Genomic DNA, 19,077 nt, shown 5'->3' with positions numbered 1-19,077 from the left:
TCCTCCCCACCATTTCCCTCATAGCAACATAGTTCCCTTTCTTGAAGTTGAGCGCAGTTGTTGCGGTTCTCCTTACTATGGGTGTCCCCCTTTCTAATGTGAATCTGATCGCATTGTGGTCGCTGTTGCCTAGTGGTCCTCCCACTTCTACCCCTTTTGCAGGCCCCCCTAATCCGTTCAGGATGAGGTCAAGGGTAGCATTCCCCCGCGTCGGTTCCCTGACCAGTTGCTCCATGAAGCAGTCCCTCACAGCTTCTACAAATCCTGTTTCCCTAGTGCAGTTGGAGTGACCTGTACTCCAGTCTATCCCTGGGTAGTTGAAGTCCCCCATCACTGTTACACTTCCAGTCCTGCACTCCTGTCTCAGTTCCGCTTCCAGGTCGTGTCCGAGTCCTTCTGGCGTGCCAGGTGGGCGATAGTACAGCCCCAGTTTTATGTCTGCACCCTTGTTTCCCGGCAATTTGACCCATAGCGATTCCAGCCCCTCTGCCTTCGTTGCCATATCCATCCCGACCGAGTAGGTAGAGTCCTTTATATATAGTGCTATGCCTCCCCCCTTCTTGTGGGTCCTGTCTCTCCTGTAGAGCTTGTACCCCGGCAGCGCCACATCCCATTGATTCTCCTCTGTCCACCATGTTTCTGTAATTCCAATTATATCCAGGTCTTCCCCCTTGGCCACGACCTCTAGTTCATCTATCTTGGTCATGAGGCTTCTTGCATTTGCGTATAAGCACCGCAGGTCCCGTCGTTTTTCCTCCACCTCTGCATTCACCTGGGCCGCCTCTCCTGTTCCCTGTACTTCTGTTTTGCCCTTTGCCTTTACCCTCATAGCTTTCAGCTTCCCCACATTTCTGCCACCCCACTTCCCCGCTTTTCCTCTGGGTTTTCTTGCCCCCTCCTGGGCCCCGGCCTCTGTTTGATCCCCCTCGCCTTGTGCAGCCCCCAAAATGCCCTCAGCTTCCGTCCTCTTGCCACCCAGTCCCCCTGTGTCTCCATGCCCATTAGTCTCCATCCAGCAAGCTCCCTTTACCTGTTGTTTCCCTCGCTGTCTGATCCTGAGATCCACTGGTCTCTCTACTTCCTCCGTGCAGTCAGCCCTTTCAGCATCTGTTCTGGATACTGTTGTCCGAAGCGTCAACATCAGATCAGCTGTCGGCTTTCCCCCTCTCATTAGTTTAAAGCCCTCTCGATCTCCTTCCTCACATTGGTAGCCAGTAGTCTAGTTCCCTCTGTGCTCAGGTGCAGGCCGTCCCGCCGGTAGAGCTTACTCTTTCCCCAGAAGGACGTCCAGTTCCTTACAAAGTGGAAGCCCTCCTCTTGGCACCATCTCCTCAACCATGCATTCACAGCCTGGAGGTCTGCCTGCCTTTTTGCATCTGCTCTCGGCACAATGGGGAAAGAAATGTTGGATATGGCAGTAGAAGGGAAGGTACAGAGATTGAACATGGATGGTGAGCATGGAGAAAGAAGAAAACATCAATTGGGCAGGAGACCCTGGTGAACAAGTTAAGAGACAGACAGACAACAAAAGGTAGAAGAAATAATTTTATTTGCTGTTTTGTGATTACAATATGTCAGATTTGAAATGTGTATCCTGCCAGAGCTGGTGTTAGACAACAAGCATGAGGAAGGACATAACAGAGAAAGGAAAAGTCTTTTTTATTTATTTTGTTTACATCACAGAGCCGGGGTGTGGTTGGAGAGGTTGTAACCCTATACTTCTACTAAGACTAAGAGGTCCTTTTATTAAGGTGCGCATTTAGCGCGCACTAAATCGGTTAGCGTACCTTAATAAAAGGACTCCTAAGTATCTTAATAAAAAATTTGGCCTGCGACTTAGCCTATGTTTTAGATTTCATCCCCTTATGTGATTGAGTTTGACACCCATGTTCTAGACCAGTGGTTCCCAACCCTGTCCTGGAGGAACACCAGGCCAATTGGGTTTTCAGGCTAGCCCTAATGAATATGCATGAAGCAAATTTGCATGCCTATCACTTCCATCATATGCAAATCTCTCTCATGCATATTCATTAGGGCTAGCCTGAAAACCCGATTGGCCTGGTGTTCCTCCAGGACAGGGTTGGGAATCACTGTTCTAGACAGATGGGTTATTTCCCTATAGCTGTGTGCAGCTGCAGAAGGAATCCACTCCGGATTTTTCACTCTGCCTCTGCTGTACTTTACTGGGTTCTCTAGCTCCACCTACATTTCTTTCCTTCTGCACGTGTGCCTGCAGGAGTGTTTGTTCTGCTCTCCCCATTTTATTATTTTTAATTCAATGTAATTTTGTCCTTTTTATCGAATAATTTGGTGCTTGGAGTGATTTTGAAGCTCTGCCTGCATAGTTTTCTCTGGAGCTCAGGGCCATCTCCCTATTTTTCTGGTTTTACTTCAGTGTGTCGGACCTACAGGCTCTGTTTTGCAGAGAACCATTCTTCTGGATTTTGGAGACTGGGGTTTCCCTTCGGACAGTTCCTTCCTAACTGCCAAAAATGGTTTCTGCTTTCCATGTTGTTCAGGAAGTGCGTTTGACTGCTTTTCAGCCTTCTGGGTCTGTGATTGACTGCTGAAGTAACTGGATGTACGCAGAGTTCTTCTGCGTTATGTGGAGGTCTTTAAAGAGTTTAGTCTCTCTGACCATTTGTTTGTGCTGACTCCTTCAGTTAAGTGGGGGTGCTCCCGCTTCCAAGGCCATGATTTCCAGATGGATCCATAGAGCCATTTTGTTAGCCTATACTCTTTCTGGGAAAGTCTCTTGTTTCCATCAAGGTGCATTCTTCCACAAGTGTGGCTTCTTTGTGGGCCGCCGCTTGAACTGTCTCCCGGTAGATTTGCAGGGCGGTAATGCAGTCTTCTTTTCACATGATTGCCAAGTTTTATAGACGTGGATGTGGTGGCAAAACAGGACTCTGTCTTGGGTCCTTGGTCTTCAGGGTTGGCGCAGCAAGCCTACCTTAGCTTTTTGGGGACTGCTTTTGTACGTCACCATCTGTCTAGAATGTCTCACCTATTGCACTAGAAAAAGAGATTATGTACTTACCCTGGTAAGCTTTCTTCCAGTAGAGAGGTGAGACACACAGTCCTTACTGCACTTGTCTATTATTTTAGTCTGTTTATGCTTCTCCTAGCTGATTTTTGGATGACCGTCAGCCCTTGGGATGTTTCAGTTTATATGGGAGCAGTTTCTGAACTCCTTTGCAGCCTGTGTTGGTGGTTAACATTACTGTTGAGTTAATTCTTGAGCAGAACCATTGGTTTATGCCTCTACTGCATGTGTTTTGGGTGGCTCTCAGTGCTTGGGTACTAACTATAGGTGGAACTAGAGAACCCAGTGAAGTACAACAGAGGAAAAGTGAAAAATCTGGAGTGGATTCCTTCTGCAGCTGCATGCGGCTATAGGGAAATAACTCATTTGTCTAAAATGGTGGTTCCTGACTCTGTCCTGGAGGACCACCAGCGAGTCAGGTTTTCGGGATAGCCCTAATGAATATGCAAGAGGGAGAGATTTGCATATAATGGAGGTGACAGGCATACAAATCTGCCCTGTGCATATTCATTAGGGTTATCCTGAAAATCTGATTGGCTGGTGGTCCTCCATGACAGGGTTGGGAACCACTGGCCTAGAATAGAGAGTTGCACGGGGACAGAAATCCCATCCATCCCCGCCCGTCCCCGCAAGGAATTACCTCCATCCCCGCCCGTCCCCATAAAAAGCAGCAATTACTTCTGACAGGATCATCAATTCCACAGTTTCTTTTGTGTTTGTGCTGCTGTTTTCCTTGTGGAATCTCTTTGGTGAAACCCTTTTTTTGTTTTCTGTTCAGGTAATTAACTTATAAACCCTCTCTTTTACTAAGGCTGACGTGTCCATTATATTATTTGGACGAACCCTGCTTCCAAAGCCTTCCATCCCCATGGGAGTCCCGTTGGCTAGAGGGGGGTCCCTGTGGGAGTCCCGTGGGTTGGGGGGGGAGTCCCATGGGTTGGGAGGATTCCCGCGATCCCCGTTCCCGTGCAGACCTCTACTCTAGAATGTCTCACCTATCTACTAGAAAAGAGCTTACCAGGGTAAGTACTATTATTGCGTTTGTATGTTGCTGCTTTAGTCAGTGCTTGATTGCTAAGTAATCTAAAACCCTGCCTCCAAGTTTCAAGTTTAATAAAAATTTGATATACTGCCTATCAGTCTTCTGCCACTCAAGCCTATAAGAATACTTTGGAACATTGCCTTTGTGTTCTGTTCCCCATCTAGAAGGGAAGGAAATGACTAAAAATATATAGAATATGTTTTTTTAAAATGCCATATATGCATTAATGGTATATTTGTATTTGTTGATTTTTGAATACATATATTTTCTGGTTTTATCTACTGCCTCTGTTGATTTGAACAATAGCACTACTGTGTAATAATACAGGAAGACTAGTTATAACCCTAGAGAGTGGGGCATGGAACTGAAAGTGAGGAGAACCCTTGGGTTCCTGGCTCAATTCTGCCTCACTAGAAGTGGCATTTTTGTGTTTCTTAGCAGATGTGGCTTTGCCCTAGTCCTGTTAGCACTCTGTGTCTAAGAAACTGGCATTTCCTATATATACACCTGTTTGTTCTGTGTTTGCACATTTTTTTTTCCAACCCCTAGGAAAATCCATCTGGACCATGAGTCCTGCCCTCATACCCAATGGCACCATGGTTGCCCCAGCAGTGAGTTTGCCAGACTTGGATGAAGATGGCATTGGTGATCTAGTTGTGCTGACTGGTGGGGAGAGACAGGTAATATTCTAGCTCTGCGTATAGAATCACTGACCTGTGACTGCAAAATTTCAGGGCAAGAGTAGAGGGTGGGGAAGTGGATGTCATAAGAACATAAAAATAGCCACACTGGGTCAGGATCCTGTTTCCAACAATGGCCAATCCAGATCACAAGTACCTATCAGAACCCCAAATACTAGCAACATTCAATGCTACCAATCCCAGGACAAGCAGTGGCTTCTCCTATGTCTATCTCATTAGTAGACTATGGACTTTTCCTTCAGGAATTTGTCCAAACCATTTTTAAACCCAGCTACGTTAACTTCTGTTACTACATCCTCTGGCAACGAGTTCCAGAGCTTAGCTATTCTTTGACTGAAAAAATATTACTTTCTATTTGTATTCAAAGTATTTCCATGTAATTTCATTGAGTATTTAAATTTAGGCAGAGACAGTTTGAGGGGCATAATCAAAAAAAATGTTTAAGTCCCCTTTTGGCCTAAGGCCTTAAACATTGAAAGCAGAAGCAGGGAAAATGTCCATAACCAAAAAAAACGTCCTCTACATTCAGCTGTTTAAACGCCCAGACCACCACTATGTCTACACTTATACCCCATAATGAACCAAAAAAACGCCTAAGCCCCAAACGTCCAACACAAGGGCTTTTAGGTGAAGGAGGAGCCAGTCCTTCGCCTAAAAGCTAGATTCTGTAACCGGTGTCTGTCAAAACCAACACTGGTTACAGAATCCCCCCCCCCTTAAAACGATCCGGGCAGGAGGGAGCCCAAGCCCTCCTGGCCCGCGGCACCCCAAACCCCCGACTATGTTCAGGGCAAGAGGGAGCCCAAGCCCTCTTGCCCCAGCGGCACCCCGAACCCTCGACAGCATCGGGGCAAGAGGGAGCCCAAGCCCTCTTGCCCCGCCGATCCCACCCCCACCCCCTTCCCCGTACCTCAAAACGGCCGGACAGACGGGAGCCAAGCCCGCCCGTCCAGCAGGCCAGCCGGCTGCAGAATGGGGCCGGATTGGCCCAGGCGTCTGAAACCCCGCCCACAGGTGGAGCCTAAGGCGCCTGGGCCAATCAGAATAGGGCATCTCTCCTGGAGTGATGGCATCGCAGTAGGGGAGATGAGGCATCTCTCCTGCCGCGATCATTGCTGTAGGGGGTAGGCAGGTTGCTGGGGCCGCTGAGCTGATCGTAGCAGCTACGATCAGCTCAGCGGCCCCTTTTTCGGCACTTAGACCTGTTTTGACTTTGTCTAAGTCAAAACGTATAAGTGCCTTGGTTATACCTGCTGCACGCCTAGGTGTAGGTCGGCCCACCTCCCGCCCACCGCCCGCCCTTTCCCCTCCTCTAAACACACCTCTTTTCTCTCTGTGCGTTTAGTGGCAGGGAAAAGGCCTAAGCTGGTTTTAGATACGTCTAAAACCAGCTTTGATTATGGGTACTTGGACGATCAGGCTTTTTGATCGTCCAAGTAGCCATTTAGGCCACTTTTTAAACGTTGGGTTTTTTTTTTTTATTATGAACCCCTTTGGCTCTAGTTTTAGGAGGGAGATTATTCCAGAGGGCTGATGTAAAATAGAAAAAAGCAGAGGATCTAGTAGTTTCATAGTGCACTGTTCTCAAAGACGGTAGAACTAATCGATATAGGAACGGAGAGAACAGTTTGGGATATATGGGATAATCAGTGAGAAAAGATAAGAGGGGAAACCAGACTATAAAACTTTATGGGCAATGGTTAGAATTTTGAACCAAATTTGAAATTTCACAGGTAATCAAAGCAACTGAAGGAATAATGGGGTAAAGTGATCATATTCACAGATAACCCTGTTGTGCATGTGCAAACCTTTTATAAATTACCCCATATGTGTGTATGTATGTATGTTTGTTTAAAACCACCTGGAATGTGGAGCAGATCACAGCACTGTCCATAGTAAAAATACAAAAACATTAAATTTTAAGAGAACTACAATGGCTATAGGAAAGAATCACACATTAATTCTTAGAAAGACAAATACTGCACCCTGATATTCCTGCATCCACGAGGCTACTAGCATGTGTAGAAGAATGTATTTTGATGGTTCCTAAGGATAGCTTTGTTCAGGGGAAGAGTTTGGGTGGACTAAAGATGGATTCATACAGTAGGACATATTTGTTATCAAATACTCTGCACTAGTGCAAATATGAGCAGCTGTACTTTATCTGCAATTTTGGCTGCTATAATTAAAAACTGTGTATCGTAGGCTCTAATTTTTCAATGTGGTCACTTAGGGGCTGATTCTGGAAGCAGTGCCTGTCGTGTGTCAATCACAGATGGGCGCCGCTTCCAGAATCGCAATGAGCAGGGACCTTGGCACCGGAAATGTAGGCCAAGGCTTAAATTTCCAGCACCTAGGGCCTTGTCAGAATCGCAGCCAGCAGTGCATAGTGACACCGAAGTCTGGTGCCACCTCTAAAAATGCCCACTTACGGGCTTCAGCATCGCTGTGTGCCGCTAGTAGCCAGGGACCTAGGCACTGGTCCCAGAGGCCAAGTAGTGGCAGCTTTTTTTTTTTTTTTGTGAAGGATTAATTATCGCACAACTTAAATTCAATTAAATTATGTAAGTTAGGCGCCTAATGTAAAGTGACTTGTTTGTGAATCTGGGCCTTATTGATTATTCCATCCTATACAGTGAACCTCCTAATGATGCTTTTAATTCCTTAAAATGCTTTATCTAATTCAGAAGTTGGATCTTCAGAAGTACTTTCCTGGAATAAACTTCTCCATCATTGGTCCTCTTACTTTATAGCAACTACTATCTTGTTTAATTAAACTTTAAATTTTCAATTTTTTATATCTTTAAATTACCATAATAAAACATTTTAACGCTTATTTATTTGTTCATTTTTATAGCCTGTCCTCCCAAGAGCCCAGAACGGGTTACAATGAAATAAAAGTAAAAATTAGGTACTTGGAAATTCCTTAACTGTCCCGAAGGCTCACAATCTAGCTAAAGTACCTGAGAAAACAAATTATTAAATAATAAAGATATATTGTTAATACAGGTTTTTTTTTCTTGAACCAAATGCATGGAATTTGTTCATAGTGCTATGTTTATCCCAGGACAAGCAGGCAGCATATTCTTGACTGATGGGTGACGGCACCGACGGAGCCCTGGTACGGACAATTTTAGAGTGATTGCACTCTAAGAACTTGGAAAGTTCTAGCAGGCCGCACCGCGCACGCGCGAGTGCCTTCCCGCCCGACGGAGGCGCGCGGTCCCCAGTTTCTTAGTTTCCGCGGAGCTAAGAAGACGCGTCCTTTTCAACGGCTATTGAAAAGATTTTTTTGTATCCTCGCTCGCGTAAACCCTGTTAGGAAATATTTTTCTTTTTCTCTTTTATTCTTTCTTGTTTTAAAAAAAAAAAAAACGTTTGATTTTTTTCGGTTCGCCCCAGCGGGGCCTGTTGCCACCATCGAGGCCTCGGCCTTCGATTTGGCAGAAGCCGTTTTCACATTCATGCCCCCCCAACCCGGGTTTAAGAAGTGCCAGCGGTGTGCATGGCCCATTTCTCTCACCGACCCGCACAACTGGTGCTTACAGTGCCTGGGTCCAGACCATCGGGCGTCCACCTGCACCCGCTGTGCCACTTTAAAAAAGAGAACTTTGAAAAACCGTCAAATCCAACAATGGTGGTTATTTGGTGCTGATATGTCTGAACCTGCGGCACCGGCACCGACATCGGCCCCGTCTCAGTCGGCACCCACCTCGTCGACACCGCACCAGCGTCGCATCCTTCAGGTAAGCCGGCTAAGAAGCCTTCCCCGCTGGAGCGTCCTCCGGTCTCAGTAGCAGCGAGCCCAGTCCTGCCGACCTCGAGGCGCCCGCGGAAGTGCTCCGCCCCAATTGAGGTAAGCCCTTCGACCTCGGGTTCCTCCTCTTCGGGACGTCGAGTGGCACCGCAGGTACCGCAGAAGAAAAAAGCGGTACCGGTGCCTTCGCTAGACGAGCGAATTGCTGCCGTCCTGCAGGTGCAACTTAAGAAGCAGTTGCAACAGCTCCTTCCTGCGCTATTGACACCGAACCTTCCAGTCCCGGTCCGGTCTGAGCCACCAGTACCGACAGTGGAGCAGCCTCTTTTATCCGCATCCACTTTGTCGGTACCGGTACATTCTGCTTCCTCGGTATCCATGCCAATCTTAGCACCGGAACCGAGGTCCTTACACCAGGCTGTGCAAACTTCGGCACCAATACAGCCCTTAACATCTCCCGGTACCGCTTCTCTAAGGTCGGGTAAGTCGACACACAAAACTCGACACCTGGAACCCTCCACATCGGAGTCCCGGGATCGCAGCTTCCAAGTTAGGGATCCTGATCTGTGGGGTGACTCCGAAGAGCCTCTTATCTCTGAGGGGGAGTGTTCATTGGCTGACGAGGATCCTTCTGTTTTAGATCCGTCCTCTAAGCCAGATGCAACCTCTTTCACCTCATTTTTGAAAGAGATGTGTGAATCTCTCTCTATTCCCTTGGAGGCTGAGTCCAAAAAATCCAAAGCGTTCCTTGATGCACTGGATTTTGACCAGCCTCCAAGGGAATTTCTGAAATTACCCCTCCACGATATCTTGAGAGAGACTTTTTACAAGAATCTGGAGACACCTTTGACTATCCCAGGAGCCCCTCGTAAATTGGACTCCTTATATAAAGTCATCCCCATTCCTGGCTTTGGCAAACCGCAACTCCCACATGTGTCTCTTTTAGTAGAATCCACACTAAAAAAATCCACGGGAGCTAGTGTGTATGCCTCAGTCCCTCCTGGCAGAGAAGGTAAGGCCATGGATAAATTTGGCAAGAGGTTGTATCAGAATGCGATGTGGGCTAACAGGTCAGGGAACTATGCCTTTCATTTTTCTTTTTATCTAAAGCATCTCATTCAAAATCTGACTGCTTTTGAAAAGTACCTCCCTGACCGCAAGAGATCAGCCTTTCACCAAACTTCTTCATCTCTCCTACAGCTTCGAAAAATCATGGTTCGGTCGATCTACGACACATTTGAACTGACCTCTCGAGCCACGGCCATGTCGGTTGCCATGCGTCGTCTGGCATGGCTCAGAGTCTCAGAACTTGATGTCAACCATCAAGATCGACTAGCTAATGCGCCTTGCCTAGGTGATGAGCTCTTTGGAGAATCCATGGACTCCACTACACAAAAACTCTCTGCTCATGAGACTAGGTGGGATACTCTCCTCAAAACTAAAAAGAAGACCCCACCAGCCCGGCCTTTTAGGTAGCAATCGGCCTACCAACGCCGATATGTGGCTCGTCCTTTGCCGCCGGCTCCTCAACAGCCTAGACGCCAACAACAACAGCAACCTCCTAGGCCAGCACAGCAGCAACAGGTAAAGCTTCCTCCACCGCAAAAGTCTAACCAACCCTTTTGACTTGGTTCTCCAGGGCATAGCCAGTGTTCTACCATCTGCCCATCTTCCACGACCCATAGGAGGACGTCTTGCTTTTTACATCAGCCGTTGGGAAATCATCACCTCGGATCAGTGGGTCCTCAACATCATCCGCCACGGCTACTCTCTCAACTTTCAGACTCTTCCTACCCAAAGTCTGCCAAGAGAGTCTGCTTCGACCACTACTCAGTCTTCCCTCCTTCTTCAAGAGGTTCAATCCCTCCTCCTTCTGAACGCCATAGAGGAAGTTCCTCTAGATCAAAAGGGGCAGGGTTTCTACTCCTGTTATTTTCTGGTCCCCAAAAAAACAGGAGATCTCAGACCCATCCTAGATCTTCACGATCTCAACAAATGCTTGGTCAAAGAGAAATTCCGGATGCTTTCTCTGGCCACTCTTTACCCTCTTCTCAATCAAGGCGACTGGCTATGCTCCCTCAATCTCAAAGAGGCATACACTCACATACCGGTCAATCTGGCCTCCAGACAGTACCTCCGCTTCATGATCAATCATTGTCATTACCAATACAAGGTGCTACCCTTCGGTCTTGACTCCTCTCCAAGAGTGTTCACCAAATGTCTGATTGCGGTGGCTGCCTTTCTACGCTCTCACCACCTTCAGGTCTTTCCTTACCTGGACGACTGGTTAATCAAGGCCAATTCTTCTCAGACAGTACTCCTGGCCACCAACCAAACCATCCTGTTTCTACAACTTCTGGGGTTCGAGATCAATCTACCCAAATCTCATCTCATCCCCACTCAGAGACTTCAATTCATTGGAGCGGTGCTGGACACAGTCCTCATGAGAGCGTTCCTGCCGTCCAACCGTCTTCAAACTCTTCAATCTCTATGTCAGCAGGTGCTTCCACAACGTTCCATCTCTGCCAAGCAAATGATGATACTCTTGGGTCACATGGCCTCCACAGTTCATGTCACACCCTTCGCACGTCTTCACCTGCGCACTCCTCAATGGACCCTAGCTACCCAGTGGTCCCAAGTGACGGATCCTTGCTCACGACACATATTTGTGACATCATCTCTTCGTCAATCTCTACAATGGTGGTTGATATCCTCAAATCTCTCCAGAGGTCTTCTGTTCCATCTACCGCCTCATCAACTTGTCATCACCACCGATGCCTCCCCTTATGCCTGGGGAGCTCATTTGAACGAGTTCCAAACTCAAGGCCTTTGGACGGCCCAGGAAAAGAAGCATCACATCAATTTCCTGGAACTCAGAGCGATGTTTTATGTCCTCAAGGCCTTCCAACATCTTCTCTTTCCTCAAGTCCTACTTCTGTGCACAGACAATCAAGTTGCGATGTACTACATCAACAAGCAGGGTGGGACAGGCTCTCGCCTCTTGTGCCAGGAAGCCCAGAAGATTTGGGCTTGGGCCACAGATCACCATTTATTCCTGAAAGCTATCTACATTCAGGGAGAACAGAATTCCTTAGCGGACAATCTCAGCAGAATTCTCCAGCCCCACGAGTGGACTCTCGATCCTTTAACCCTACAGTCCATCTTCGCTCAGTGGGGCATTCCTCAGATAGACCTCTTTGCAGCTCCTTACAATCATCAGCTGCCCCTCTTCTGCTCCAGACTCTACTCTCCTCACCATCTGGCAGCGGATGCATTTCTCCTAGATTGGTCCAATCTGTTCCTGTATGCTTTCCCTCCTCTGCCTCTCATGTTACGAACCTTGTTCAAGCTCCAGAGGGAACACGCCACCATGATTCTCATCGCTCCTCGGTGGTCCAGGCAACATTGGTTCTCCCTTCTACTTCAACTCAGTTCCAGGGAGCCTATTCTTCTTCCATTGTTTCCTTCTCTGCTTACACAGCACCAGGAGACCCTTCTGCATCCCAACCTTCAGTCTCTGCACCTGACAGCTTGGTATCTCTCGAGTTGACTTCAACTGATCCTCTTCTGTCTCAGCCCGTTCGTTCTATTCTGGATGCCTCCAGGAAACCGGCCACTCTGCAATGTTACCATCAGAAGTGGACACGGTTTTCTTCCTGGTGTCTTCTTCATCATCATGATCCCACTTCCCTTGCGGTGGAAACCTTGTTAGATTATCTTCTTGCTTTGTCTGACTCTGGTCTCAAGTCTACCTCTATCAGAGTCCATCTCAGTGCTATTGCTGCTTTTCATGAGCCGGTTCATGGGAAACTTCTCTCAGCTCATCCCTTGGTTTCCAGATTCATGAGGGGTCTCTTCAATGTAAAACCACCTCTTAAAGCGCCTCCTGTAGTCTGGGATCTCAATGTGGTTCTCTCCGCCTTAATGAAGCCTCCGTTTGAACCTTTGGCTACAGCTCCTTTCAAGTTCCTTACTTGGAAAGTGCTCTTTCTCATTGCTCTTACCTCTGCCAGGAGGGTCAGTGAGCTACATGCACTAGTTGCGGATCCACCTTTTACAGTCTTTCATCATGACAAGGTAATTCTGCGTACCCATCCAAAGTTTCTCCCTAAGGTTGTCTCTGAATTCCATCTCAACCAATCTATTGTTCTAACTGTCTTCTTTCCAAAACCTCACTCTCATTCTGGAGAACAGGCTCTACATACTTTGGACTGTAAGCGGGCTTTAGCTTACTATTTAGATCGTACTAAGCCCCACAGATCATCTCCCCAACTCTTGATGTCCTTTGATCCGAATAAATTGGGACGTCCTGTTTCTAAACGTACGCTGTCCAATTGGCTTGCAGCGTGCATTTCATTCTGTTATGCTCAGTCCGGGCTGACACTGGAAGGTTCTGTCACGGCCCATAGAGTTCGAGCTATGGCAGCATCTGTAGCTTTCCTCCGTTCAACTCCTATTGAGGAAATCTGCAAGGCTGCTACTTGGTCCTCAGTTCATACTTTTACATCTCATTATTGTCTGGATGCATTCTCCAGACGGGATGGACACTTCGGCCAATCTGTTTTGCAAAATTTGTTTTCCTAATGGCCAACCTTCCCTCCATCCCTCTTTTTGTTAGCTTGGAGGTCACCCATCAGTCAAGAATATGCTGCCTGCTTGTCCTGGGATAAAGCACAGTTACTTACCGTAACAGGTGTTATCCAGGGACAGCAGGCAGATATTCTTGCGTCCCTCCCACCTCCCCGGGTTGGCTTCTTAGCTGGCTTATCCTAACTGGGGACTGCGCGCCTCCGTCGGGCGGGAAGGCACGTGCGCGGTGCGGCCTGCTAGAACTTTCCAAGTTCTTAGAGTGCAATCACTCTAAAATTGTCCGTACCGGGGCTCCGTCGGTGCCGTCACCCATCAGTCAAGAATATCTGCCTGCTGTCCCTGGATAGCACCTGTTACGGTAAGTAACTGTGCTTTATATTATGTTTAATATAATTTGTTATACCACATACACCATATTACAGACCTCAGCGGTTTACATTCCAAGTTACATTAAATATCTAAGAAAAATCGATTCCCAAAGAGAGATGAAGAAAAAAAAAAAAAGAAGTGTACTGTAGATAAAGACAAAGAAACTACATCAAGGTACAACTAAGAAGCAGCAAACAAACGAAAGAACAGAAATTAGGCCATCCCACAAAAGAAAGGTATAATAAAGCAAATCAAATCCCATTCAGTCTCATCCAAATTGGTTGCCCAATACTTGTAAACTTATCTGCTTTATAATGTCAGTTGGCACTCTATCCAACATGTTTCGCCTCTTGGCTTTATCAAAGATGTCCCCTTAAGTTGCTGACTCTCGCCATTACACTCACTCCTTCTGCTCCTTTTAAGAATTTAATCAAATTTGTTTGGCACAATTTATCTTTGATAAAACTATGTTGCCTCAGATCTTGTAACTCATTGGATTTCAGGAAATTCACTATCCTTTCCTTCAGTAGCCATGTTACTTTTCCAATAACCAAAGTTTCCAATTTCTCTTTCACTACTTTTGTGAAAAGGGACCACATCCATTCTTCTTTAATCCCATGGAACCTCTCCCATTGCCAAAGATTTATTAAACAATTCTTTAAGAGGATCAGCCAGAACCTCTTGGAGCTCCCTCAGTATCATGGGATGGATCCCCTCTGGTCCCATGGTTTTGTCCACCTTCAGTTTTCCAAGTTCTTCATAAACACTTTCTTCAGTGAATGGTATGATATCCACTCCATTCTCATATGTACCTTTGCCCAGTCAATCATTGTCCTTTTCCAGGATTTTCTTTCTGTGAACACAGAACAGTTCGTAGCTTCTTCTGGTCTCACAATTCCATTTTTAGCCTTTCTCCTTTCACTAATATACCTGAAAAAAAAATTTTGTCTAGCCATTTGCTGTTCCACTTCCACTTCTTTCAGTTTCAAACAGTATTTCTTTCTCTGTTCTTCCTCTTGAGTTTTTTAGTATTTCACAGATGCCAACTCTTGCCTTTATTATCTCAACCATTTATTTGGAGATCCATTTTGGTTTTCTGTTTCTATTGCTTTAATTTATTCTCCTCAAGTAAAGGTCAGTAGCCATTTTTATATCTCCTTTCAGTTTAGACCATCTTTCCATGTTTCATATGTCCTCCCATCCTATCAGTTTTTTTCTTCAGGTACTCCTCCATCTTACTAAAGTCAGCATGTTTGACATCCAAGACTTTGTTTTGTGTGGCTGCCCTCCGCTTTAGCTATTATATCAAACAAAATTGTTTGATCACTATTGTCCAAGTGGACACCCACTTGGACATTAAACACACTTCCCCCCATGTGTGAGCACCAGATCCAACAACACTCCTTCCCTTATGTTTGTTTATTGATTTCTTATATATCTCCCTCCCATAAACCTTGTGGGTTCTGTCTGAGCAGAGCAATTTGAAAGACATACATATCTCTCTGCTTCTTTTTTTGACTTCTACAAAAATCATGTAAATGCCTTTCCTTTTTCTTCCCAGCTTTGCTGAGCTGAGGCCTTTTTTTGTCATCAGATCCATGACGTCCATGCTGGCAGGATCTCCACTGGAGTCATGGCACAGTAACAGTAGCAGTGCCACTGGTGAGGGAGCAGTAGTTGAGTTCTCACTGTGAACCATAGCCATGCCAGAGTCACCTTCAGTTCCAGTCGTCATTTTGGTCACATGCATCCAAACTTCTGTAGCTGTAGACTTGCCTGTTCACTCACTGCTGCTGTTTTTTAAGTTCTTTACAGCTTTTCTGGTTAAAAAAATAATTAGAATGATGAGAAGCCATAGGAATCTTTCATATGTGTATCTAAGATTGTCGTGTGTACCTGGTTTAATCCCAGGACAAGCAGGCATGATATTCTCACATGTGGGTGACGTCATCTACGGAGCCCCAACGCGGACAGCTTTTCAAGCAAACTTGATTGAAGTTTCAAGTTTGCTACACTGCACCACGCATGTGCATGCCTTCTTGCCCACTAGAGGGCGCATCCCCACCTCTTGGTCCTCAGTTCATTCTCTTCCGCGGAGCCAGAAGCCCTGTGGAAATTGTGCTCTTAGTTTTTGCCTTCTGTCACCGCGGCTGTATCTCTTTTTTGACTCGGTCGCTGTGTTTCTCTTTTTTGTTCTTTTTATTTCTTTCAGTTTTCGTAAAAAAAAAAAAAATCTTTTTCGTTCGGCTCCGGGGGCTCCCGGTAGCCGCGGCCGCGGGACCTCGCTTGTTCCTGGCCGGTTTTTGGGCCCATGTCCCGTCCTGTGACGGGCTTCAAAAAGTGCACCAGGTGCGATCGGCTTCTTTCTATTACCGATCCTCACCGGTGGTGCTTGCGTTGTCTAGGCCTTGAGCACCCCACCGACACTTGTTCCCGGTGCTCCACTTTTCAGAGGAGAGCTCTCCGCCGCCGTCAGGCTCGCATGGCGGAGCTCTTTGCAGTGGACCCCGTGGCGGGGAAGGCCTCGACGTCGGCCTCGGCTTCGGCCCCGGTCTTGACCTCGGCCTTGACTCCTTCGTCCTCGCCCCGGGAGCCCTCGACGTCGAAGCCGGTGTCTTCGACTCCGAAGTCGGCGAAGGGTAAGTCCTCACTTCCTTCTTCACTTTCAGCCTCGAAGAAGCCATCCTCCACGGGGGCGGGTGGGTCGTCCTCGGCCCTGCCCCGAGAGCCGAAGTCGGGTGCCCCGCGGGAATACTCGTTACCGAGGTCGCCCTCGAGGGAGCACCCGACGGCCCCGGATCTGCCCACTATGATGGGGGTTCCCGTCTTCCAGGACTTGCTCCGGGCTCTTATTGCCTCGGAGCTGTCCGGGGCCATCACGCACCTTCAGCAGGCTTCGGCCTCGGCTGCCCCGGCGTCGGTGACCTTGGTCTCGGTGCCCTCGACTTCGGGGCCGGGGGGGGGGTTTCGGCCTCGGCCCCGACCTTGCCCTCGGCCTCGGTTGACCAGCCTGAGCGGAGTGTGCGGCCTCGGGACAAGGTGCGGCGAGTTCGGAGGATCTCTTCCTCTTCGTCCTCGTCGAGGTCCTCCCGGGGTTCCTCGCCCTCGGGTCGGCCTCGGGCGAAGCGTCGATCGAGGAAGTCCAAACGCCAACGGGCTTCTCCTCGGCGCTGCAGTCGCTCCTCGCCGACCGGGGCCGAGACCCTGCGGGTCTCCGAACTACGCCTCAATAATCCGAGGCTGTTCCGTTCGTCTGAGGTTGAGTGCTCGAGGGACTCTTCGCCAAGACGAAAGGGGCGTGCCTCAGTGCCCCATACCCCGGGGACTTCCCGAAGGGGTTCCTCGGGGCATGGGCGGTCCCCGACCCCGCCTCGATCGCTCAGGGCGGCTTCTTGGGGTTCGGGGTCTGGCACGGGAAGGGAACCTCGTTACTCACGCGAGGCTTCTCCTTCCTTCTTGGCGAGGTGCTCGTCTTGATCTCCCTCTCCACCTTCAAAGCCCTCCTCTTTCTCTAGATTCGTTCTGGATATGGGAAGGGCTTTGGACCTTGATCTGGGAGCAGGATCACAGTACACCAAGGAGTTTTTGGAGGAGCAGGATTTACCCTCTCCCCCCAGACAGACGCCTCGGCTCCCTCTTAATAAGGTTCTTAGCCAGACCTTCTTGAGGAACCTTGACTCCCCTCTTACAGTCACAGCGGTGCCTTCTAAGATGGAGTCCAAATATCGCACTGTTCCGTGCAAGGGCTTTGATAAGGCACAGCTGTCCCACCAGTCCCTACTGGTGGAGTCGGCTTTGAAGAAGTCGCAGCCTTCCAGGGTCTCTGCGGCAGTTCCCCCCGGATGGGAGGGACGGACCTTGGACAAGTTTGGTCGTCGCCTCTATTCCAACTCTTTGATGGCGACCAGGGTCCTAAATTACGCATTCACCTTCTCGTCTTATTTGAGACAGATGGTGAAGTCGTTGCCGAGGTTTTATGGAGTCATGCCGGATTCCCATAAAGAGGATTTTGGGGCTTTTATGTCCAATCTGCCCCAACTGCGTCTCTACCTCTTCCATGCTGTATATGACGCATTTGAGCTTGCCTCTCGAGTGTCTGCCTTCTCGGTGGCCAAGCGCCGCCTGGCATGGCTCCGTACCCTGGATATGGACCCAAATTTGCAAGAACGTCTGGCCAATCTTCCATGCGTTGGCTCAGAGTTGTTTGATGAATCCTTGGAGGCGGCGACCAAGCGTTTGTCTGAACACAAGCGCTCTATTGCCTCGTTGGTCCATCCCAAACCCCGGGCTCCGCCGCAGAAGCCGTTTAGACCCCCTCCGCGGCGGTACCCGCAGAAGTTGATGCCGGCCTTCTCCAGGCCGACGCCCCCAGCAGCAGGGCAGGGCGTCCCAACCAAAGCCTCAGGCGCAAGGAGCATCTAAACCTGCTCCGTCTTTTTGACGTGATGCGCGGTTGGGGCGGGCCCCCTCCGCACTGTCGAAGGACCCCCTTCCTATCGGGGGCCGATTGCAGGCCTTTCTTCCAGCCTGGGCTGAGATCACGTCGGACGCTTGGGTGCTCCGTATCATCTCCGAAGGTTACTCGCTAAACTTCTTAGCCAGTCCGCCGGAACATCCGCCGGGGGCTTCTCTTGGCGGTCGAGACCAGCTTCCTCTTCTCTTGTCGGAAGCCAAGTCCTTGTTGAGCCTTCGGGCGGTGGAGCCTGTTCCCCCGAACCAAAGGGGACGGAGGTTTTACTCCCGGTACTTTTTGGTCCCGAAGAAGACAGGGGACTTACGCCCAATTCTGGACCTCCGGGGGCTCAACAAGTTTCTTGTCCGGGAGAAGTTCCGTATGTTGTCCCTCCCAGTCCTGTACCCTCTGTTAGACTCGGGGGACTGGATGTGCTCCCTGGACCTGAAGGAAGCATATACTCATGTTCCGGTGCATCCCGCCTTCCGCAAGTTCTTACGGTTCCAGGTGGGGGAGTTGCACCTCCAGTATCGCGTCCTTCCCTTCGGGCTGGCCTCGTCTCCTCGGGTCTTCACGAAGTGTATGGTGGTGGTCGCGGCTGCCCTGAGATCTCAGAGGCTGCAAGTCTTCCCCTACCTGGACGATTGGCTGATCAAGGCTTCATCCCAGGAGGGGGTTATCTCAGCGACCCGACAGACTATCATTTTTCTTCAACGTCTGGGGTTCGAGGTAAATTTTCCCAAATCGCAGCTGTGCCCGGCTCAATCCCTTCAGTTTATCGGGGCCGTGCTGGACACGGTTCGCCTTCGGGCGTTCCTGCCCTCGTCGAGACTGGAGGCTCTGCTTCGCCTGGCCCGTCAGATTTTGCGGCAGCGCTCCGTATCTGCACACAGGCTGATGATTCTACTCGGCCACATGGCTTCGACAGTTCATGTCACACCGTTTGCCCGATTGCATCTGAGACTCCCTCAGTGGACCTTGGCCTCCCAGTGGCGTCAGGATCGAGACCCGTTCTCCCTTCCTGTAATGGTCACTCCTTCCTTGAGACGATCGCTCCGTTGGTGGACCAACTCTTCCAATCTTTCCGGAGGTTTGCTCTTTCTCGTACCGCCACATCGC

General features: G+C 48.8%; 1 protein-coding gene across 1 annotated transcript in view; it reads left to right on the top strand.

The window, feature by feature from the left end:
- Positions 1–19,077, top strand: part of FAM234B (family with sequence similarity 234 member B) — a 115,721-nt gene that overhangs the window by 45,733 nt on the left and 50,911 nt on the right. The window contains exon 5 of the mRNA XM_033929339.1: positions 4,638–4,768. Coding sequence (XP_033785230.1) covers positions 4,638–4,768 — 131 coding nt within the window. The remainder of the gene's footprint in view (positions 1–4,637; positions 4,769–19,077) is intronic.

This window comes from Geotrypetes seraphini, chromosome 2, assembly GCF_902459505.1.
Source record: "Geotrypetes seraphini chromosome 2, aGeoSer1.1, whole genome shotgun sequence".
NCBI classification, from domain to species: domain Eukaryota; kingdom Metazoa; phylum Chordata; class Amphibia; order Gymnophiona; family Dermophiidae; genus Geotrypetes; species Geotrypetes seraphini.
This window is presented reverse-complemented; position numbering and strand designations above follow the sequence as displayed.